Source organism: Mirounga angustirostris, unplaced genomic scaffold (assembly GCF_029215605.1).
Source record: "Mirounga angustirostris isolate CCGP_5_RB_7025 unplaced genomic scaffold, mMirAng1.0.hap1 SCAF_3, whole genome shotgun sequence".
NCBI classification, from domain to species: Eukaryota; Metazoa; Chordata; class Mammalia; order Carnivora; family Phocidae; genus Mirounga; species Mirounga angustirostris.
In genome coordinates this window covers 163,026,846-163,043,427 of record NW_026991711.1, presented here as the reverse complement: position 1 = coordinate 163,043,427, position 16,582 = coordinate 163,026,846, and the positions used below count along the sequence as shown (strand labels likewise).

The 16,582-nt window shown below is 36.6% G+C and overlaps 2 protein-coding genes across 9 annotated transcripts in view; one reads left to right on the top strand and one right to left on the bottom strand.

The window, feature by feature from the left end:
* ICA1L (islet cell autoantigen 1 like) overlaps nt 1-16,582 on the top strand; it is a 73,834-nt gene that overhangs the window by 49,563 nt on the left and 7,689 nt on the right. For 4 of the 7 annotated variants that reach the window (XM_064586943.1, XM_045868186.3, XM_064586941.1 and 1 more), the window contains exons 11-13: nt 5,250-5,324; nt 10,965-11,219; nt 14,440-14,529. In XM_064586943.1, coding sequence (XP_064443013.1) covers nt 5,250-5,324; nt 10,965-11,219; nt 14,440-14,529 — 420 coding nt within the window. The remainder of the gene's footprint in view (nt 1-5,249; nt 5,325-10,964; nt 11,220-14,439; nt 14,530-16,582) is intronic. The other 3 variants (XM_064586946.1, XM_064586945.1, XM_064586944.1) reach the window with 2 other exon arrangements.
* FAM117B (family with sequence similarity 117 member B) overlaps nt 12,344-16,582 on the bottom strand; it is a 102,911-nt gene continuing 98,672 nt past the window's right edge. The window contains exon 9 of one of the 2 annotated variants that reach the window (XM_064586938.1): nt 12,344-13,669. In XM_064586938.1, coding sequence (XP_064443008.1) covers nt 13,631-13,669 — 39 coding nt within the window. In that variant the 3' untranslated portion in view covers nt 12,344-13,630. The remainder of the gene's footprint in view (nt 13,670-16,582) is intronic. The other variant, XM_064586939.1, reaches the window with a different exon arrangement.

Here is a 16,582-nt window from a genome sequence, read left to right as displayed (position 1 = left end):
CCAGGCACTCCAGTTTAGAATTCTTATATCTGTTTAGCAAATTAATCTGTTATCAATATAATGACCCCTTCTATCCCTAATACTACTTCTTGGCTTATAGTTTCCTTTATATGACATTAGCTTAGCTTAAGTAGTTTTATTTTTGTTAGTATCTGCTTTGTATACCGTTTTCTGCACTTTTACTTTCAACTTTCCCATGTTCTTATATCTTAGGGTGTGCCTCTTGTAAATAAAATTAAGCTGGATTTTTGTTTTAAAGGCCCCATATATCAGTTTGTCATTCCTTTGTTTGATGAATTTAGTCCATTTACATTTATTGTCATGATTTATATTTGGACTTGTATTTTCTGTTTTCTCTTTGTTTTGTTCTTCCACCCCATTATTTTGTCCCGTTTTGCCTTATTTTGGATTGATTAAGGTTTTTTCATTTGTTATTAAAGATTTCTTAGTCCTTTTTCCCATGTACTAGTTTGGAAGTTACACATCTTATTTCTGTTTTTGGTGATTTCCCTTGAATTTGATCATGCATACACTTTAACCGACTGAGCCACCCAGGTGCCCATATCATACATACTTGAAATAAAGGCTAGGTTTATGACTATCTCAATATTCCCAAAATATTACAAAGATCTTAAACTAAACCCAGTCACTCCCATCTCACTTCACCAACTATTATTCTTCAATGTTTTATTTCTTTTTGTGACCTCCCACAAATCAGTAAAAAGTATCTTTTTATGAAGAAATGTTATTTATATATTACCAGTATTTTTCCTTTGTTACTATTTCTTCATATATTTCAGATCTTCATTGTGATCTCATTTTCCTTTTCTGTAACTAAAGATGCCATGGTGGTGAACTTGGCTTATGTTTGTCTGGAAATAATTGTTATTTCTCATTTTTGAAAGACAGTTTTGCTTGGTAAACAATTTTAGGTTGGTTGGTATTTTCTTTCACCATCTTGTGAATATTGTTGTATTGTTTTCTGCTTTCCCTGGGCTGTTGAGAAATCTTCTGTTAGTCTAATTATTTAGTGAATTTGGTTTTTCTTTCTGGCTGCTTTTAGGATATGCTGTTTGTTTTTTGGTGTTCTTGCTGTTTCAGTACAATGTGTCTAAATGTGCAGGGGTTTTTTTGTTTTTTCATCTTTCATAGTATAAGTTGTATTTCCTGTGTCTGTGTCTTTTACCAGTTCTGGAAAATGTTCAGCCATTATCTTTTTTTTCTTATATGCTAAATATACATACCTCCACCATTATCTTTTAAAATATTGCTTCTCCTCTGTTTTCTCTATTTCCTCCTCTGGAACCTCAGTAAGCTTATGTTGGACTTTTCATTCATCTTTCATATCTTTTGTCCTCTCTTTCATATTTTCCATCTCCTTTCCTTCTGTTCTTCAGGTCTAGGTAAATTCTTCAGGTCTGTTTTTCACTCATTTTCTCTTCTTGCATTTAATCTGTTTAATCTATATGAGTTTCCCACCTCCCCAGCAAGCTTACTTTTTATTTCTAAGAGTCCTGTGTGTTTCTTTTACAAATCTCTGCCTTGTTGGTTATTATAGTATTTTGTTCTTTCTCACCTTTTGTCTCATATCTATATCTAAAAATACACATATTTGAAGTCCTTGGTCGGGTGTCTTTATTATTTATTGGTTTCTCCCAATTTGGTTAGGTGTCTGACTCTTAATTTTGTTCTCGGGGCCATGGGATTGAGCCCTATGTTAGGCTCCGTGCTTAGCAGAGTCTGCTTCTCTCCCTCTCCCTCTCCCTCTGCCTCTGCCCCTCTCCACACATATGCCCTCTCTCTTTTAAGGAAATAAATAAATCTTAAAAGAAAGAAAGAAAGAAAACCAAACCCCACATAAGTACCAAAAGCAATGTGGAGTAAAGCAGATCATTATTAAAGGTTTCTGGGGAAGAGAGAGGAGGGAGATTAGCCTGTGTCTTATACAGCAACATCTCCTTAAAGATCCTTTAGTACCTCTCCATTCCCCAAACTGTTTCTGTAGCTTACCAAAATTTCCATGGTGTGTGACTGTCTGTCACCCATTCTTTCCCTGCCCTCAAACTCTTATTCTCCTCTATCACTTCCTTCTCTAGCCACCTCCAGAATCTCTTTCCCATACTCAGATTTTTCCAAAGTTCAACTGAAATCTTTACTGATAGTCTATTTTTTATCCTTTGTAGTTTTAAACCATCTTTATACTATTTGAACTTAATTTATCCTTTGCTTCTTTATCTTAAAGCTAAATAACACTGAATTCCTTATACCTTTCTTTTGATTTTGTTTTTCTTTTGATTGCTTTGGTTTATTTAACTTTTTCCATTTTCTTTTGTAGTATCCCAAATTGAGCATCAAATTTTAAGTGTAGTAGAGATATTACTACCTTGTCTTTAGACGTATTACACCCTCTAAGCTCACTATCCAGCAACACTATTCATGTTTTACATAGGAGACATTTACATTTCATTATCTCTTTAAAAAGTGTCCTTGATAATAGTTGAAGATGTCAAAATCTTGGGCTTTTTGTTTTTGTTTTTCTTTGCTTTTTTTTTTTTCTGGTCTATTTGTTTATACTGGGTAGTAAATGAGGTACAGGTGAATTATATGGGCAACTGGATCCCAAATTAATGATAGGGCATAATTTGTCTCAGTATACACCCCAAACTTGGAGATAGTTTTGTGGGTTTTTTTTTAAACATTTTTTTGCCTGGGGAGCTTTGGGAGTATGCTGTCTTTTAGCACATATGTTTGATCTTTCCCTTCATATGAAATTACTACTCTCACTTTGGTGGAGGTGAGGAATGCAGAGAAGCTGCTTACAACTATGCACGTAAAATAAGTATCTATTGTGCAGAGACACGGAGATCAAGCAGAATAAAACATAAAATGGACTTTCAGAGAATACAGAATTAGACACAAGTCCACCAGGGAAGGGATAGGCTTCTGAATGTGAAAACTTTTTTTTAATCGAGGTATAAATGACATACTAGTTTCAGATTTGCAACATAATGATTTGATATTTGTATATAATGTAGAAGGATCACCACAATAGTTAATACCCATCACCATACACAGAACATTTTTTTCTTGTGATGAGATTTATTTTTTCAGCAACTTTCAAATATGCAATACAGTATTATTAACTAGTCACCATGCTATATTACATACCTATTACTCATTTTATAACCAGAAGTTTATACCTTTTGACCCCCTTTACCTATTTGGCCCCCCCCCCCACATCCCCAGCCTCTCTTTCATATTTTCCATCTCCTTTCCTTCTGTTCTTCAGGTCTAGGTAAATTCTTCTTTGGAAGAATTTTTTTTTTGCAACCACCAAATCTGGTCTGTGAGCTTGGTTTTTGTTTGTCTTTTTGTTTTTTAAATTCTACATATAAGCAAAATCATATAGTATTTGTCTTTCTCTGTCTTATTTCACATGGCATAATGTCTATAAGGTCCATCCATGTTGTTAAAAATGGCAAGATTTCATTTTTTTAATGACTGATTAACATTCCATTGTGTGTGTGTGTATGTGTATATATATATATATATATATTTTTTTTTTTTTCTTTACCCATTTATCCATTGTTGCACTTAGGTTGTTTCCATGTCTTGGTTATTGTAAATAATACCATAGTGAACGTGGGGGTGCATATATCTTTTCGAGGTAGTGGGTTTTGGTTTGTTTGTTTGTTTTGTTTTTTCAGATAAAATACCCAGACGCGGCATTGCTGGATCATTTGGTGGTTCTATTTTTAATTTTGGGGGGAACCTCCATACTGTTTTCCATAGTAGCTGTACCAATTTACATGGAATGTGAAAACTTTTAACTTTCAAGGGGACATAGATGCAACAAAGGACCTGAATACCTATGCGTATTATAAAGTTATTTGTGTGTGTATACACACACACACACACACATATATATAAATTATATATATTGTATTACAGATCTTTCTCAACTTTAGATGGGGTTACATCCTGATAAACCCATTGTAAATTGAAAATATCATTAAGTTGAACACCTGAAACTAATACAACACCTGTATGTTAACTATACTGGAATTAAAATAAAAAATTTTTTAAATCAAAAAAATAAAAAAGGTATTTTCTTTCTATACCAAAAAAAAAAAAAACAAACCAAATATTGTAAGTCGAGATGCATTTAATATATCTAACATAAGAACACCATAGCTTATCCTGGCCTCTGTTAAACGTGCTCAGACACTTACATTGGCCTGCAGGTGGGCAAAATGATCTAACACAAAGCCTATTTTATAGTTAGGTATTGAATATCTCATGTAATTTATTGAAAGCTGAAACTGAGAACAGAATGTTTTTATGGGTACAGCAGGTTGTAAGTATATCAGTTGTTTATCCTGTGAGCACATGGCTGACTGGGAGCTGTGGCTTGTTGCTGCTGCCCAGCATCACAAGAAAGTATTGTATTACGTCTCACTACCCTGGGAAAATATCAAATTCAAAATCTGAAGTACAGTTTCTACTGAATGTGTATCTCTTTTGCGTCATTATAAAGTCAAAAAATTTTAAGTCAAACCAGTATAAGTAGGGGACCATCTGTGCACACAAATATACATGTATATATGCATATATATACACATACACACAAGTGTGATTTTTTAAAAAGTAATTCTTTAAATTTTTACATCTCCATTTTATATGTATTATAAACTGATTTGGTCAACTGCACGCTTAGGCCGAATTATTATTATTTTTAATATGAAAGAGTGATTTTTATTTATTTAAGATTTTATTTATTTATTTGGCAGAGAGACACAGCGAGAGTGGGAACACAAGCAGGGGGAGTGGGAGAGGGAGAAGCAGGCTTCCCGCCGAGCAGGGAGCCCGACGCGGGGCTCGATCCCAGGACCCTGGGATCATGACCTGAGCCGAAGGCAGACGCTTAACGACTGAGCCACCCAGGCGCCCCGTGTTTTTTTTTTTTTTTTTTTTAAGATTTTATTTATTTATTTGACAGAGAGAGAGATAGTGACAGCGGGAACACAAGCAGGGGGAGTGGGAGAGGGAGAAGCAGGCCTCCCGCTGAGCAGGGAGCCCGACGCGGGGCTCGATCCCAGGACCCTGGGATCATGACCTGAGCCGAAGGCAGACACTTAACGACTGAGCCACTCAGGTGCCCCTAGGCCGAATTATTATAAGATATTACAGTAAATACGCATGCTAGATTTCTCCTTATTCAGCTTATCATTTATGTGCTTTTGTTTCAGCAGCCGAAGATCACAAGGAAAAACATTTTCAAATGAGAGAATTTGGAGCACCTCAGTTTTCTAATTCTGAAAATGGTAAGAAATTATAATTTCATTATATATGGATAATTTATTATTTAAAATTCTTTAGTTTTAATTTAATAATTATTTCCTTAACATTAAAACCTGTATAGGTCTCTACACAGGGATACAACCCTTTATTTCTATTTTGTAGCACATCACAATGGAAATGAAGTCATTATTTGTTTTATATGTTTGGGCCCTTGTCCAAACGTATCTGTGTAACTGTGAGGACTGGTAGGACAGTGTCTGTCTCACTGTCTGGTGTACCTCCACCATCCAGCAGTTGTTGACACTCAGTAAATACGATTTTGAATATCTTTCCCAATCACTTATGTTGCAAATATTTTCCCCCACTTTGTCACTTGTCTTTTGACTTTTCATGTAGTTGTTTCTTGCATGTAAATTTTAAAACTAATTTTATGTAGTCAAATTTATTAATCTTTTCTTTTATTGGATCTTGATTTTTGTCATATGCAAAACCCAGGTTAGAAGAGTTCATTTATGCTGTTTTCTAGTATTTGTATACTTTTATTTTTTACATTTAGATCTCCAATTCACTTGGAGTTTATTTAGCCATATGGTACTAGCAGTGGCTTAAATGTTATCGTTTTGCAAGTGGCCATCCTTTTATTATCATTTTTTTAAATGCTATCTTTGCCATAGGAATTTGAGATAACTTCCAGTCATATACAAGGTTTCTATATGTACTTGGGTCTGTTTGTGGACTTTCTTTATATTTCATTGATGCGTGCATGCACCAGTGCCATGTGGTTTTAATTACAGAAACTTTTTTTGTGTTTTTATATCTGGTAGGGCTAGTATCCTTTTCCTTATTTTCTTAGCTATTCTTGCATGTTTATTTTTCAATATAAACTTTACATCATATTGTCTAGCTCCATAAAAAGGCTCATTGTTACTTTTATGGTGATCACATTAAATGTGAAAAACTGACAGCTTGACGGTGCTTAGACATCCTGACCAGAAACAAGGGACATTTTTCTATTTGTTAAAATTTCCTTGTATATCTTTTATATGGTTTTTTTTTCATAAAGGATTTGAGCAGTTCTTATTATTTCTAAGTATTTTATTTTTTTGTTGCCATTATAAATGAGGGTTTTTTTCATATGTATATTTATATTTCTTTTCATATACATATATATGTATATATATGTCTTACATATATATGTGTAATATATATCTATTTTAAGTAATCTTTATGCCCAACATGGGGCTCGAACTCACGATCATGAGATCAAGAGTTGCATGTTGTGTACCAACTGAGACAGCCAGGTGCCCCTTTTCCATTGTATTTTTAACTGGTTATTATTTTGTGTATATAATTGCTATTGATTTTTTGCATGTTAATATTATATGCTGCTACCTTGCTGAATTTTTTTTAGTTTGAGTTAGTTTTATCATTGATTGTCTAGGGTTTTCCAGGTATACCAACATGTCATTTGCAAATAGAGATAATCCTGTTCTTTCTTTACCAATTCTTGTTACTGTAATTGATTTCTTTGGTTTAATTGCATTAGTTACTACCACCAGAACAATGTTAAATAGCGGTGGGCAGTTCCTGATTTTAGTGCGAGTTCCTGTAATGTTTCTGAATTAATTAGGATGTTGGCTTTTGATATGCGATATATGTTTTGTCATGTTAAAGAAGTATCCATACATTTCTAATTTCTGAAGAGTTTTTATTAGGAATGGTTGTTGAATTTTGCCAACAGCTTTTTCAGTATCTATGCCAGCAATTATTTGATTTTTCTTAAATGTATTAATATGAACTGTATTAATAGGCTTCCTGACATTACACCATCTTTGCATTCCAGCTATAAGTCCCGCTTTGTCACTGCGCATTAATTTGTTGATATTTTATTTACTATTTTTGCATTGCTGTTGATTTCCCTGTGAAAACATTTAGGCCTGGTACTTTTTTTTTTAAAGATTTTATTTATTTATTTGAGAGAGAGAATGAGATAGAGAGCATGAGAGGGGGGAGGGACAGAGAGAGAGGCAGACTCCCTGCTGAGCAGGGAGCCCGACGTGGGACTCGATCCCGGGACTCCAGGATCATGACCTGAGCCGAAGGCAGTCGCTTAACCAACTGAGCCACCCAGGCGCCCTAGGCCTGGTACTTTTTTGTGTTTTCTTCTCTATGGAAATTGTATCAAAAAAATAGAGAGATTTTAAAAATTTTGTGTTTCAAGGGGCAAAATTAAGAAAATAAGATGACTGGGATAAATATTTACGGAAATTGGTCTGTTTAACCTTTCTATATGTACTGGGATCAATGTTAGTAAATTTTATTTTTCTCAAATTACTCATTTTGTCTAGATTGTCAGATTTATTTGCGTAGACTTGTATAAAAATCTCTTGATTTTTTAAGAGCTTTATTGAGATATAAGTTTAAAAAATTACCATTCTAGGGTCACCTGGGTGGCTCAGTTGGTTAAGCGACTGCCTTTGGCTCAGGTCATGATCCCGGAGTCCCGGATCGAGTCCCGCATCAGGCTCCCTGCTCAGCGAGGAGCCTGCTTCTCCCTCTGACCCTCCCCCCTCTCATGTACTCTCTCTCTCTCATTCTCGCTCTCTCAAATAAATAAATCTTTAAAAAAAAATCACCTATTCTAAATGTAAAATTCAGTGATTTTATTAAATTTATAGAGTTGTGCATCAATCACCACACTGAATATTAGAATATTTCCCCAAATTCTCTCATACTTGTTTACAATCCTCACTCCCAACTCTCAGGCCTAGGAGGTTATTAATCTGATTTCTGTCTCTATAAATTTCCCTTTTCTAGACTAAAATTGTACAAAAGGTAGTCTTGTGTTTGGCTTTAGATGTCTTCTGTTAAGCCTAAGGTTTTTCTAGATTCATCCATGTGTTGCATATAGCAGTAGTTCATTACTTTTTTTCCCTTAAATTTTTAATTGTAAAATACACATAAAATTTACCATCTTGTTTTAAGTGTACAATTCAGTGGTATTAAATGCATAATATTCAACCATCACCACCATGCAGCTCTATAACTCTTTTCTTTATAAAACTGAAAGTCTGTATCCATTAAACAGTAATTCCCCATCACCCCATCTCTGCCCAGCCCCTGACACCCAACATTCTCCTTTCTGTCTCTGTGATTTTGATTATTCCAAGTACGTCATGTACATGGAATCATATATTTGTCTTTTTGTGACTGGCTTATTTCACTTAGCATAATGTCTTCAAGGTTCATCCATATTGTGGCATGTTGCAGAATTTCCTTCCTTTACAAGGCTGAATAATATTCCATTACATGTATATGCTGCATTTTGCTAACTCTGATTCCTTACTTTTTATTCATGGTTGTATTATACCACATTATATTTATCCATTTACCAGTTGATGGGCATTTGGCTTATTTACAGTTTTTGGCTATTATAATGTTGCTTCTGTGAACATTCAAAGACTTATCCGAGTATGGACATAAGATTTCATTTTTTTGGTTAGATTCCTAGGAGTGGAATTTTAGGTTATGTGGTCAATTTGAGTTTATCTTTTTAAGGAACTGCCAAATTGTTTTTTCAAAATGGCTCTACTACCATTTCATTCCCACTAGCAAAGAATGAGGTGTATAGTTTTTCCATGTCTTTGTCAACATTTGGTATTGTCTTTTTAACATGTACATTCTAGTGCTTTTAATTTGTGGCTTTAATTGCATTTCTCCAGTGATTTATGATGTTGAGTATCTTTTCCTATGTCTATTGGCCATCCATATATCTTCTTTGTTGACAAATCTATGAAGACCCATTTGCCTATTTTTTTTTTCTTTTAAAGATTTGTTATTTATTTATTTGACAGAGAGAGACACAGAGAGAGGGAACACACCAGGGGAGTGGGAGAGGGAGAAGCAGGCTTCCCTTGGAGCAGGGAGCCCGATGCGGGGCTTGATCCCAGGACCTTAGGACCATGACCCAAGCCGAAGGCAGATTTGGGTTATTTACCTTATTATTAAGTTGCAAGATTTCTTTATTCTTGGTGCAAGTTCTTTGTCAGATATATGACTCATAAATATTTATCCCAGTCATCTTATTTTCTTAATTTTGCCTCTTGAAACACAAAATTTTAAAAATTTTATGAAGTTCAACTTATTTTTTTTCTTGTATGTTCTTTTGGTATCATATCTAGAAACTCTCCCTACCCAAAGTCACGAAGATTTTCTCTTATGTATTCCTCTTGTAGTTTTATAATTTTAGTTCTTATATGTAGGACTGTGATCATTTTGAGTTAATTGGTGTTTATGGTGTGAGGTAGGTAAGTCTTTTAATTTTTTTTAAAGATTTTATTTATTTATTTGATAGACAGTGAGAGAGGGAACACAAGCAGGGGGACTGGGAGAGGGAGAAGTTCAGCAGGGAGCCCGACGCGGGGCTCAATCCCAGGACCCTGGGATCATGACCTGAGCCAAAGGCAGACGCTTAATGACTGAGCCACCCAGGCACCCCTTAATTTTTGTTTATGTTTATTGCATATGCACATCCAGTTGGTGCAGTACCATTTATTGAAAGGACAGTCCTTTCTCCATTGAATTTTCTTGGCATTTTTGTTAAAATCCAGTGACCAAAAAAAAATGTAAGGTTGTGTTTCTGGATTCTCTTTTCTGTTCCACTGATCTGTATATCTGTCCTTGGCCAGTACCATATTATCTTGATTATTGTGGCTTTATAGGAAATTTTGAAATTAGGTGGCATAAGTCCCATAGCATTGTTCTTTTTTTTTTTCCCAAATTGTTTTGGCTATTCTAACTCCTTTGCATTTCCATAAAAATTTTACAATCATCTTGTCAATTTCTATCCAAAAAAGCCTACTGGGATTTTGATAGGTATTATGTTGAATTCATACATCAATTTGGAGTTAATTGCCATCTGGACAATATTGATTCTTCCAATCTGTGAATGTGGGGATTTTCTCTTTGACTTTTAGTGGTTTGCCTATGATGTATCTAGATATGGATCTCTTTATATTGATTCTACTTGGGTTTTATCAAGCTTGTTGAATGAGTACACTGATGTTTTCAAGAAATTTGGGAAATATTATCCATTTTTTCTTCAAATTCTGCCCCTCTTCCCCATCCTTTTGAGACTCAAATCAGAATCTCCATCTTATGACTGTGGTCTTGTTATCTGGGTGGGAAATGGGAGCTTGCACCTCTTGACTGCACTGCCCAGACTTAGCCAACAAGTTACTCAGGACAGGATGGGAAATGCTGACATCCTGCCCCTCCTGGGAACACAACTGGGGGGAGAAGGGAGCCTTATGTTTTTGGCCACACAGGTCTAGAGTTGAATTTCCATTGTGCTGAATTGCGAGGGTGGTAGGAAGGGAGTGATTCTTAGTTCAAATACCATAGTCTGAATTTTAATAGATTGTCTTGAGTAAATGTTTCCTCATGTGTGTCCTTGGAACAATTTCTAGAGACTAACCTACGCAATTAGAAATAATTTCTCATAAACTTCCAATCAGTTTAATTGTTCATTATAAATTGTTTTAAAAACTTTCAAAAATTACATTAATGTATGAGAACAATGAAACAAATTTGATTTGCCCCATGTCCTACTCTCATTTCCTCAAAAAGAAAAAAGCCATTCTCTTTTTATTTTCACTCAACAGTTGCAAAAGATTTACCTATAGATTCACTGGAAGATGATTTTGAGAAGGAATTCTCATTTCTCAACAACCTCCTAAGTCCTGGTTCTTCAGGTACTGGTGAATTTACCCAAGAATGCCAGACCGCCTTTGGGAGCCCTGGCGCCAGCTTCATGTTGCGGGAGCCTGCTGTGGGGTCTCAGCCTCTTGCTCATTCCCCACGATTCCTTCCTTCACAGCTCTTTGACCTTGGCCTTCATGCTGCCGGAGCTTTTAACAGTAAGTGCCTATGAAACATGTAGACACTCATGACTTACTTTATCTTTGTGAAGCAAAACTATGTATATGTGGATGCAAAAATCAACAAGGATATTGATTTAACTTCAGTACTACTAGATGAAATCTGTGTCTCACCCATCAACTGAAAAAATAACAAATATTACCACTGGAGTATATCGACAGGCATGAAACAAGAGCTGCTGTCCTGCTCCCTCTGCCAAACCCCACACTTTGTACATTGACTTGCCCAGAAGTCTTCTCTACATAGAAAATCAGGGTCTTATTTTAAACTCTTGCCCTGCTAAGTTACCCCTGCATAGGGCAGGCAATACCGTTTCTTCCATCTAGCCAAGCTTGGTGTGTTCTCTTCCCATGGGTTCCGAGTAGACAAGGATAGTTCCACGGCAGCGTCCTGGGCAAGGCAGCAGGACTGGAGGATGGTGGTAGAAAGCTGGGCAGGGTGTTTTCCTAAGGGTCACCTGCTTTGTTTATATGTCAGGGACTCCCTCTACTGACCTACTGCCCCAACCAGCCTGTGTCCAACCCAGCACCTTCAGAGTTCTTTTGTTCCCCACTTCCACACTGGTTGCTAAGTACTGTCAATTCTATTTCTAAAACATGTCTCCAGTTTCACATTCCTCCTTTCTACCTCTATTACCAGAGGCATTTAGAGACTTATTTGGTTTCCTGGGCTGCTGCAGGAGTCCTCCTACCAGGCTGCCCAAATCCCAGGTCACCTTAGTGCTTCCCCCAGAGTTCTTTCTCCAAGAGGCAGATTCTGATGTCAGCACTCTGCTTTCAGTGACAAATATGCTTCACAGTGCTTGGGCCCCAAGACATTTGCCCACATGACTTTTTATCCTCCTTTATTCAACTCTTTTTTTTTTTTTAAGATTTTATTTATTTATTTGAGAGAGAGAGTGAGAGAGAGAAAGAGCACAAGAGGGGGGAGAGGGAGAAGCAGACTCCCTGCTGAGCAGGGAGCTTGATGCAGGACTGGATCCCAGGACTCCAGGATCATGACCTGAGCCGAAGGCAGTCGCTTAACCAACTGAGCCACCCAGGCGCCCCATATTCAACTCTTTATCTTTCCCTCATACTTCAGTTTCTGGCTCACTCATCATTTCCGGTTATATCTTTACAGTGTTTCATTTATTTGATAGCGACCTTATTTATGTCTATGCTCTTCCGTTAGGTTTTAAGAATCATGAAGGCAGAGAATGTCCTTTATTGCATGTCCTTATACACCTATGTGTAGCATAATATCTCACAGAATCATTGAGTTGCACAAAATGCATGATGCCCCTGAAGTTGTGCATTGTTGCAGGTGGAATTATTGACTTCACATGCAGAGGATTTAAAATAAATACTTTGGGAGGGGAAAAAAAAAAAAAGGATCATGGGCTCTAGGATAAAACTTGTGCCTGTATTTCCACTCTTATCTCTTAGCTTACTTCAAAATGCTTAGCATTTTCTGTAACTATATTGACTATTTTTAGATCCCTCTGAGACATCATTGCTTGTGTTGCTGCTTTTACTTATGATGTTCAGTAATGGAGCGTGGACTTGAGCCTGTGTGTTAGATTCCCGGTCCAGTGTTTTCTCCATGGCGGCCAACACTTGACTATTTCTTCAGTACTGCCCATTGCGTGGTTTCTCCCGCCTCTGGCCTCCCATAGTGCTCTGTTTTCATGGCTATAATCATAGTTCATCTTGCCTTCTGTCCCAGACAGGGGTCTTCCATCCCCTAGTAGATTTTATCCCTGAGAAAATGGCTCACAACACCTAACAGTATCTTAATGCATTGTACTTTGTATTAAAATACTTATGTTCATACTATATCTGCAAGACCATCATACTTTATCCAATCTGTAAGCACCTCAAGGGCACGATCTATGGGATGATTTATCTTTGTTCTTTCTGTGACAGCAGCATAAACTTAGCTCAAAAAATAAAATAAATAGCAGTTCAATAAGCACTCAGTAAGAATTTGTTAAATAGCCTAGAAGTAAGAATACAGTATTATTTGATAAAGAGGCACTCTATCTAGGATAATTCAGATGTTTTACTATAAAATTTTAGAAGACAATTACTCTCATATGCATTATCACTGGCCTAATAGTTACACAGACTTACAAACAGATTCATTCTCCATGTGAAATCCTACTGCTCTTTCTCCTTAACGTGCCACATCTCTAGCAGCACTGGATTCTTTTCTTCTTTCCTGGCAGTACATTATCAACAGTATTTCTTCACCACTCAGAGCATCTGTTCTGGTCCCCGCCTGCAGGCTGACAGATGTTCCCAGGCAATGGCTGAGGCAGTTGATACTTGTTTAATGAGTGTCTTGCTTAAGATCACCAGGCAGTCAACAATTAAGAGGGAACCAAAATCTGGTCTTCTGCCTCCTACTACAGGACTCTTCCTCCTTCACTCGCCTTCTTATTCCCCTGCAATGTAAACAGGAAAGTGAGCTGCCCTGAGTTAAAAGAGCTATGTTCTAGGAACCCTAAGTAAGAACTTGGGCTTCACATGATCTCTTCTGTACAAGGAAGGTGGAAGGCAGGACAATCTAAGTTCATTTCTAGTCCTGTATTTTAATTATAGCCTAAATAACTTCTCATGTTACGAGCAAACATTTCATGTCTTAGTGATAAGAGTATTACTAAGAGTATTCATAATGATACTTTTTAATGACCGCATAATATTTTGTCACGTTTATCTCCCATAATTCCTTCCTTACTGTTTCGAGTTTTTCATTTTATAGATAATGCTGCAATAAACATTATCATACATGTACTTTTTTTTCTTAAATTATTTCCTTAAGATAAATTTCTAGAAATAGGATTACTGAGTCCAGGGGTATAAACATACTTAAAGGTTTCAAGATTCTAATTGGCAGGTCTATTTCCTCTCTCCCAACTCCTTAGAAATTCTTTCTATACCTTATCTATTTGCAGTTGTTTGAAAAGAAAACTTATGTATTTATTTCAAAACCACTTTGAAAACTGTAAGGAAGTCTAATTCTAGCTGGAACTAAACTTAGATGATTTGACTAAAATATATAATTGCAGATACATTTTAAGTGTCTTCTATGTCTTACATTGTAGAATCTCACCCTGATAGAATTGAGGACTCATTAGTTATTTTTACCTTTTCTTATTTTTTCTGATGCTGCTTCCTACTTGACTAACAATGGATAATTCCTTCCCTCCCCCAGGCTGGGCCTTGCAAGGGGGATTAGAAGTTCCTCTTTCACACACTGATAACCAGCCAGTGCCTTCACAGAGTCCAAAGAAATTAACAAAGTGTAAGTTATTTATTTATATTCTTTGCCATTATATTAATCAGTTGAATGCAGATAAATTTAGAATAGGATCATTTTATAGTGTTTGCCTCATATTGTCCAGAAAAATATTTTGTTAATAATAAATTAAAATGAAAGTTATAGGGGCACCTGGGTGGCTCAGTTGGTTAAGCGTCCAACTCTTGATTTTGGCTCAGGTCGTGATCTCAGCATTGTGAGATCAAGCCCTACATCAGGCTCTGCTCTCAGTGGGGAGTCTGTGGGAGATTCTCTTCTCTCCTTCTGCCCCTCCCCCCACTTGTGTGAGTGCGCGCTTGTGTGCTCTCTCTCAAATAAATATATAAGGATGCATGGCTCAGTCAGTTAAGCGTCTGCCTTCGGCTCAGGTCATGATCCCAGGGTCCTGGGGTCCAGTTCCGCATCAGGCTCCTTGCTCAGCAGGGAGTCTGCTTCTCCCTCTGCCTGCTCTGCCTGCCGCTCCCCTGCTTGTGCTCTCTCTCTCTGACAAATAAATAAATAAAATTAAAAAAAAAAATTTAAAAATAAATAAAGTCTTTAACTAAATAAATAAAATGTAAGTTATACCTGGCTATCTCTCATCATGGAAAAATTAAATAGAACTTGTGAGCTTGTCATAGTCAACTAAATTGTGTACTTTAATTTTTTATATTTTCTGTTAAGGTTTGTTGGTAATGGATAATAACCATTAGGGATAGAAGGTATTCTTTGATTACAGGATGCCTGTTGACAAACAGTGCATTCAGGCACTTAGCAAAGGGCCTGGCACGTAGTGATTGCTAACATTGATTGAGTACTCACCATATTGTTATCTGTAGAACTGGTTCATGTTGTAATGGTAATGACAGAAACAAGCCATTTACACAGTTTCAAAATATTTTCCCACAAGATCTTACAAAGGGAAAAATATAATTTTATAGTGCAGTCAGCCGGGAGACACCATCTTAACCAACAGATCAAAGTTAACATCACAAGCAATGGAACATTCAGACATCATGTGCCTCCTGATATTAAGAAGGCACAACATCACTTCTGTTATGCTATTCCTGCCAAAATCCCTAACCTGAATCTAATTATGAAAAAACATCAGATAAACCCAACTCGAGGAATATTCTACAAAATTAATGGCCTCTATGCTATAGAGAAGTCAAGATGATCAAAGACAAAGATTTAGGAACTCTTCCAGATTAAAAGCAATTGAAGAGACATGATATTAAATGCAATGTGGGAATCTGGATTGCTTCCTGCATTAGGAAAGGAAGAAAAAGTTCTCTTTTGTTATAAAAAACACCGGGGTGCCTGGGTTGCTCAATTGGTTAAGCACCTGCCTTCGGCCCAGGCTCAGGTCATGATATAAAACCATCCCACATTTGTAAAATGCTGTAGAATTTTCATATACTCATCAGAACCTCTCCACATCTGCACCAAGAAGGTCAGGTATTGCTGGAATGACCACAGGAATGACATATCCTCGTTGACATCTGTTCTTCCAGTATAATTATTATTTTTTCAGTTACTTTTTAAAAAAAATTCTAGTATAGTCAACATCCAGTGTTACTAGTTTCAGGTGTACAATATAGTGGCTCAGCACTTCCATACAACATTCAGTGCTCATCATGATACGTGTGCTCTTAATCCCCTTCACCTATTTCACCCATCCCCCCTACATGCTCCCTCTGGTAACCACCAGTTCTCTATATTTAAGAGTCTGTTATTTTATCTTTCCCTTTTTTCCTTTGCTCGTTTGTTTTATTTCTTAAGTTCCACAGTGAGTAAAATTATATGGTATTTACCTTTCTCTGACTGACTTTACTTCACTTAGAATTATGCCCTCTATATCCATCAATGTTGTTGCAAATGGCAAGATTTCATTCTTTTTTTGTTTGTTTTAAAGATTTTATTTATTTGAGATAGAGCGAGAGAACATGAGCGGGGTGGGGGGGGGTGGGCAGAGGGAGAAGGAGAAACAGGCTCTCCACTGAGCAGGGGGCTCGATCCCAGGACCCTGGGATCATGACCTGAGCCAAAGGCAGATGCT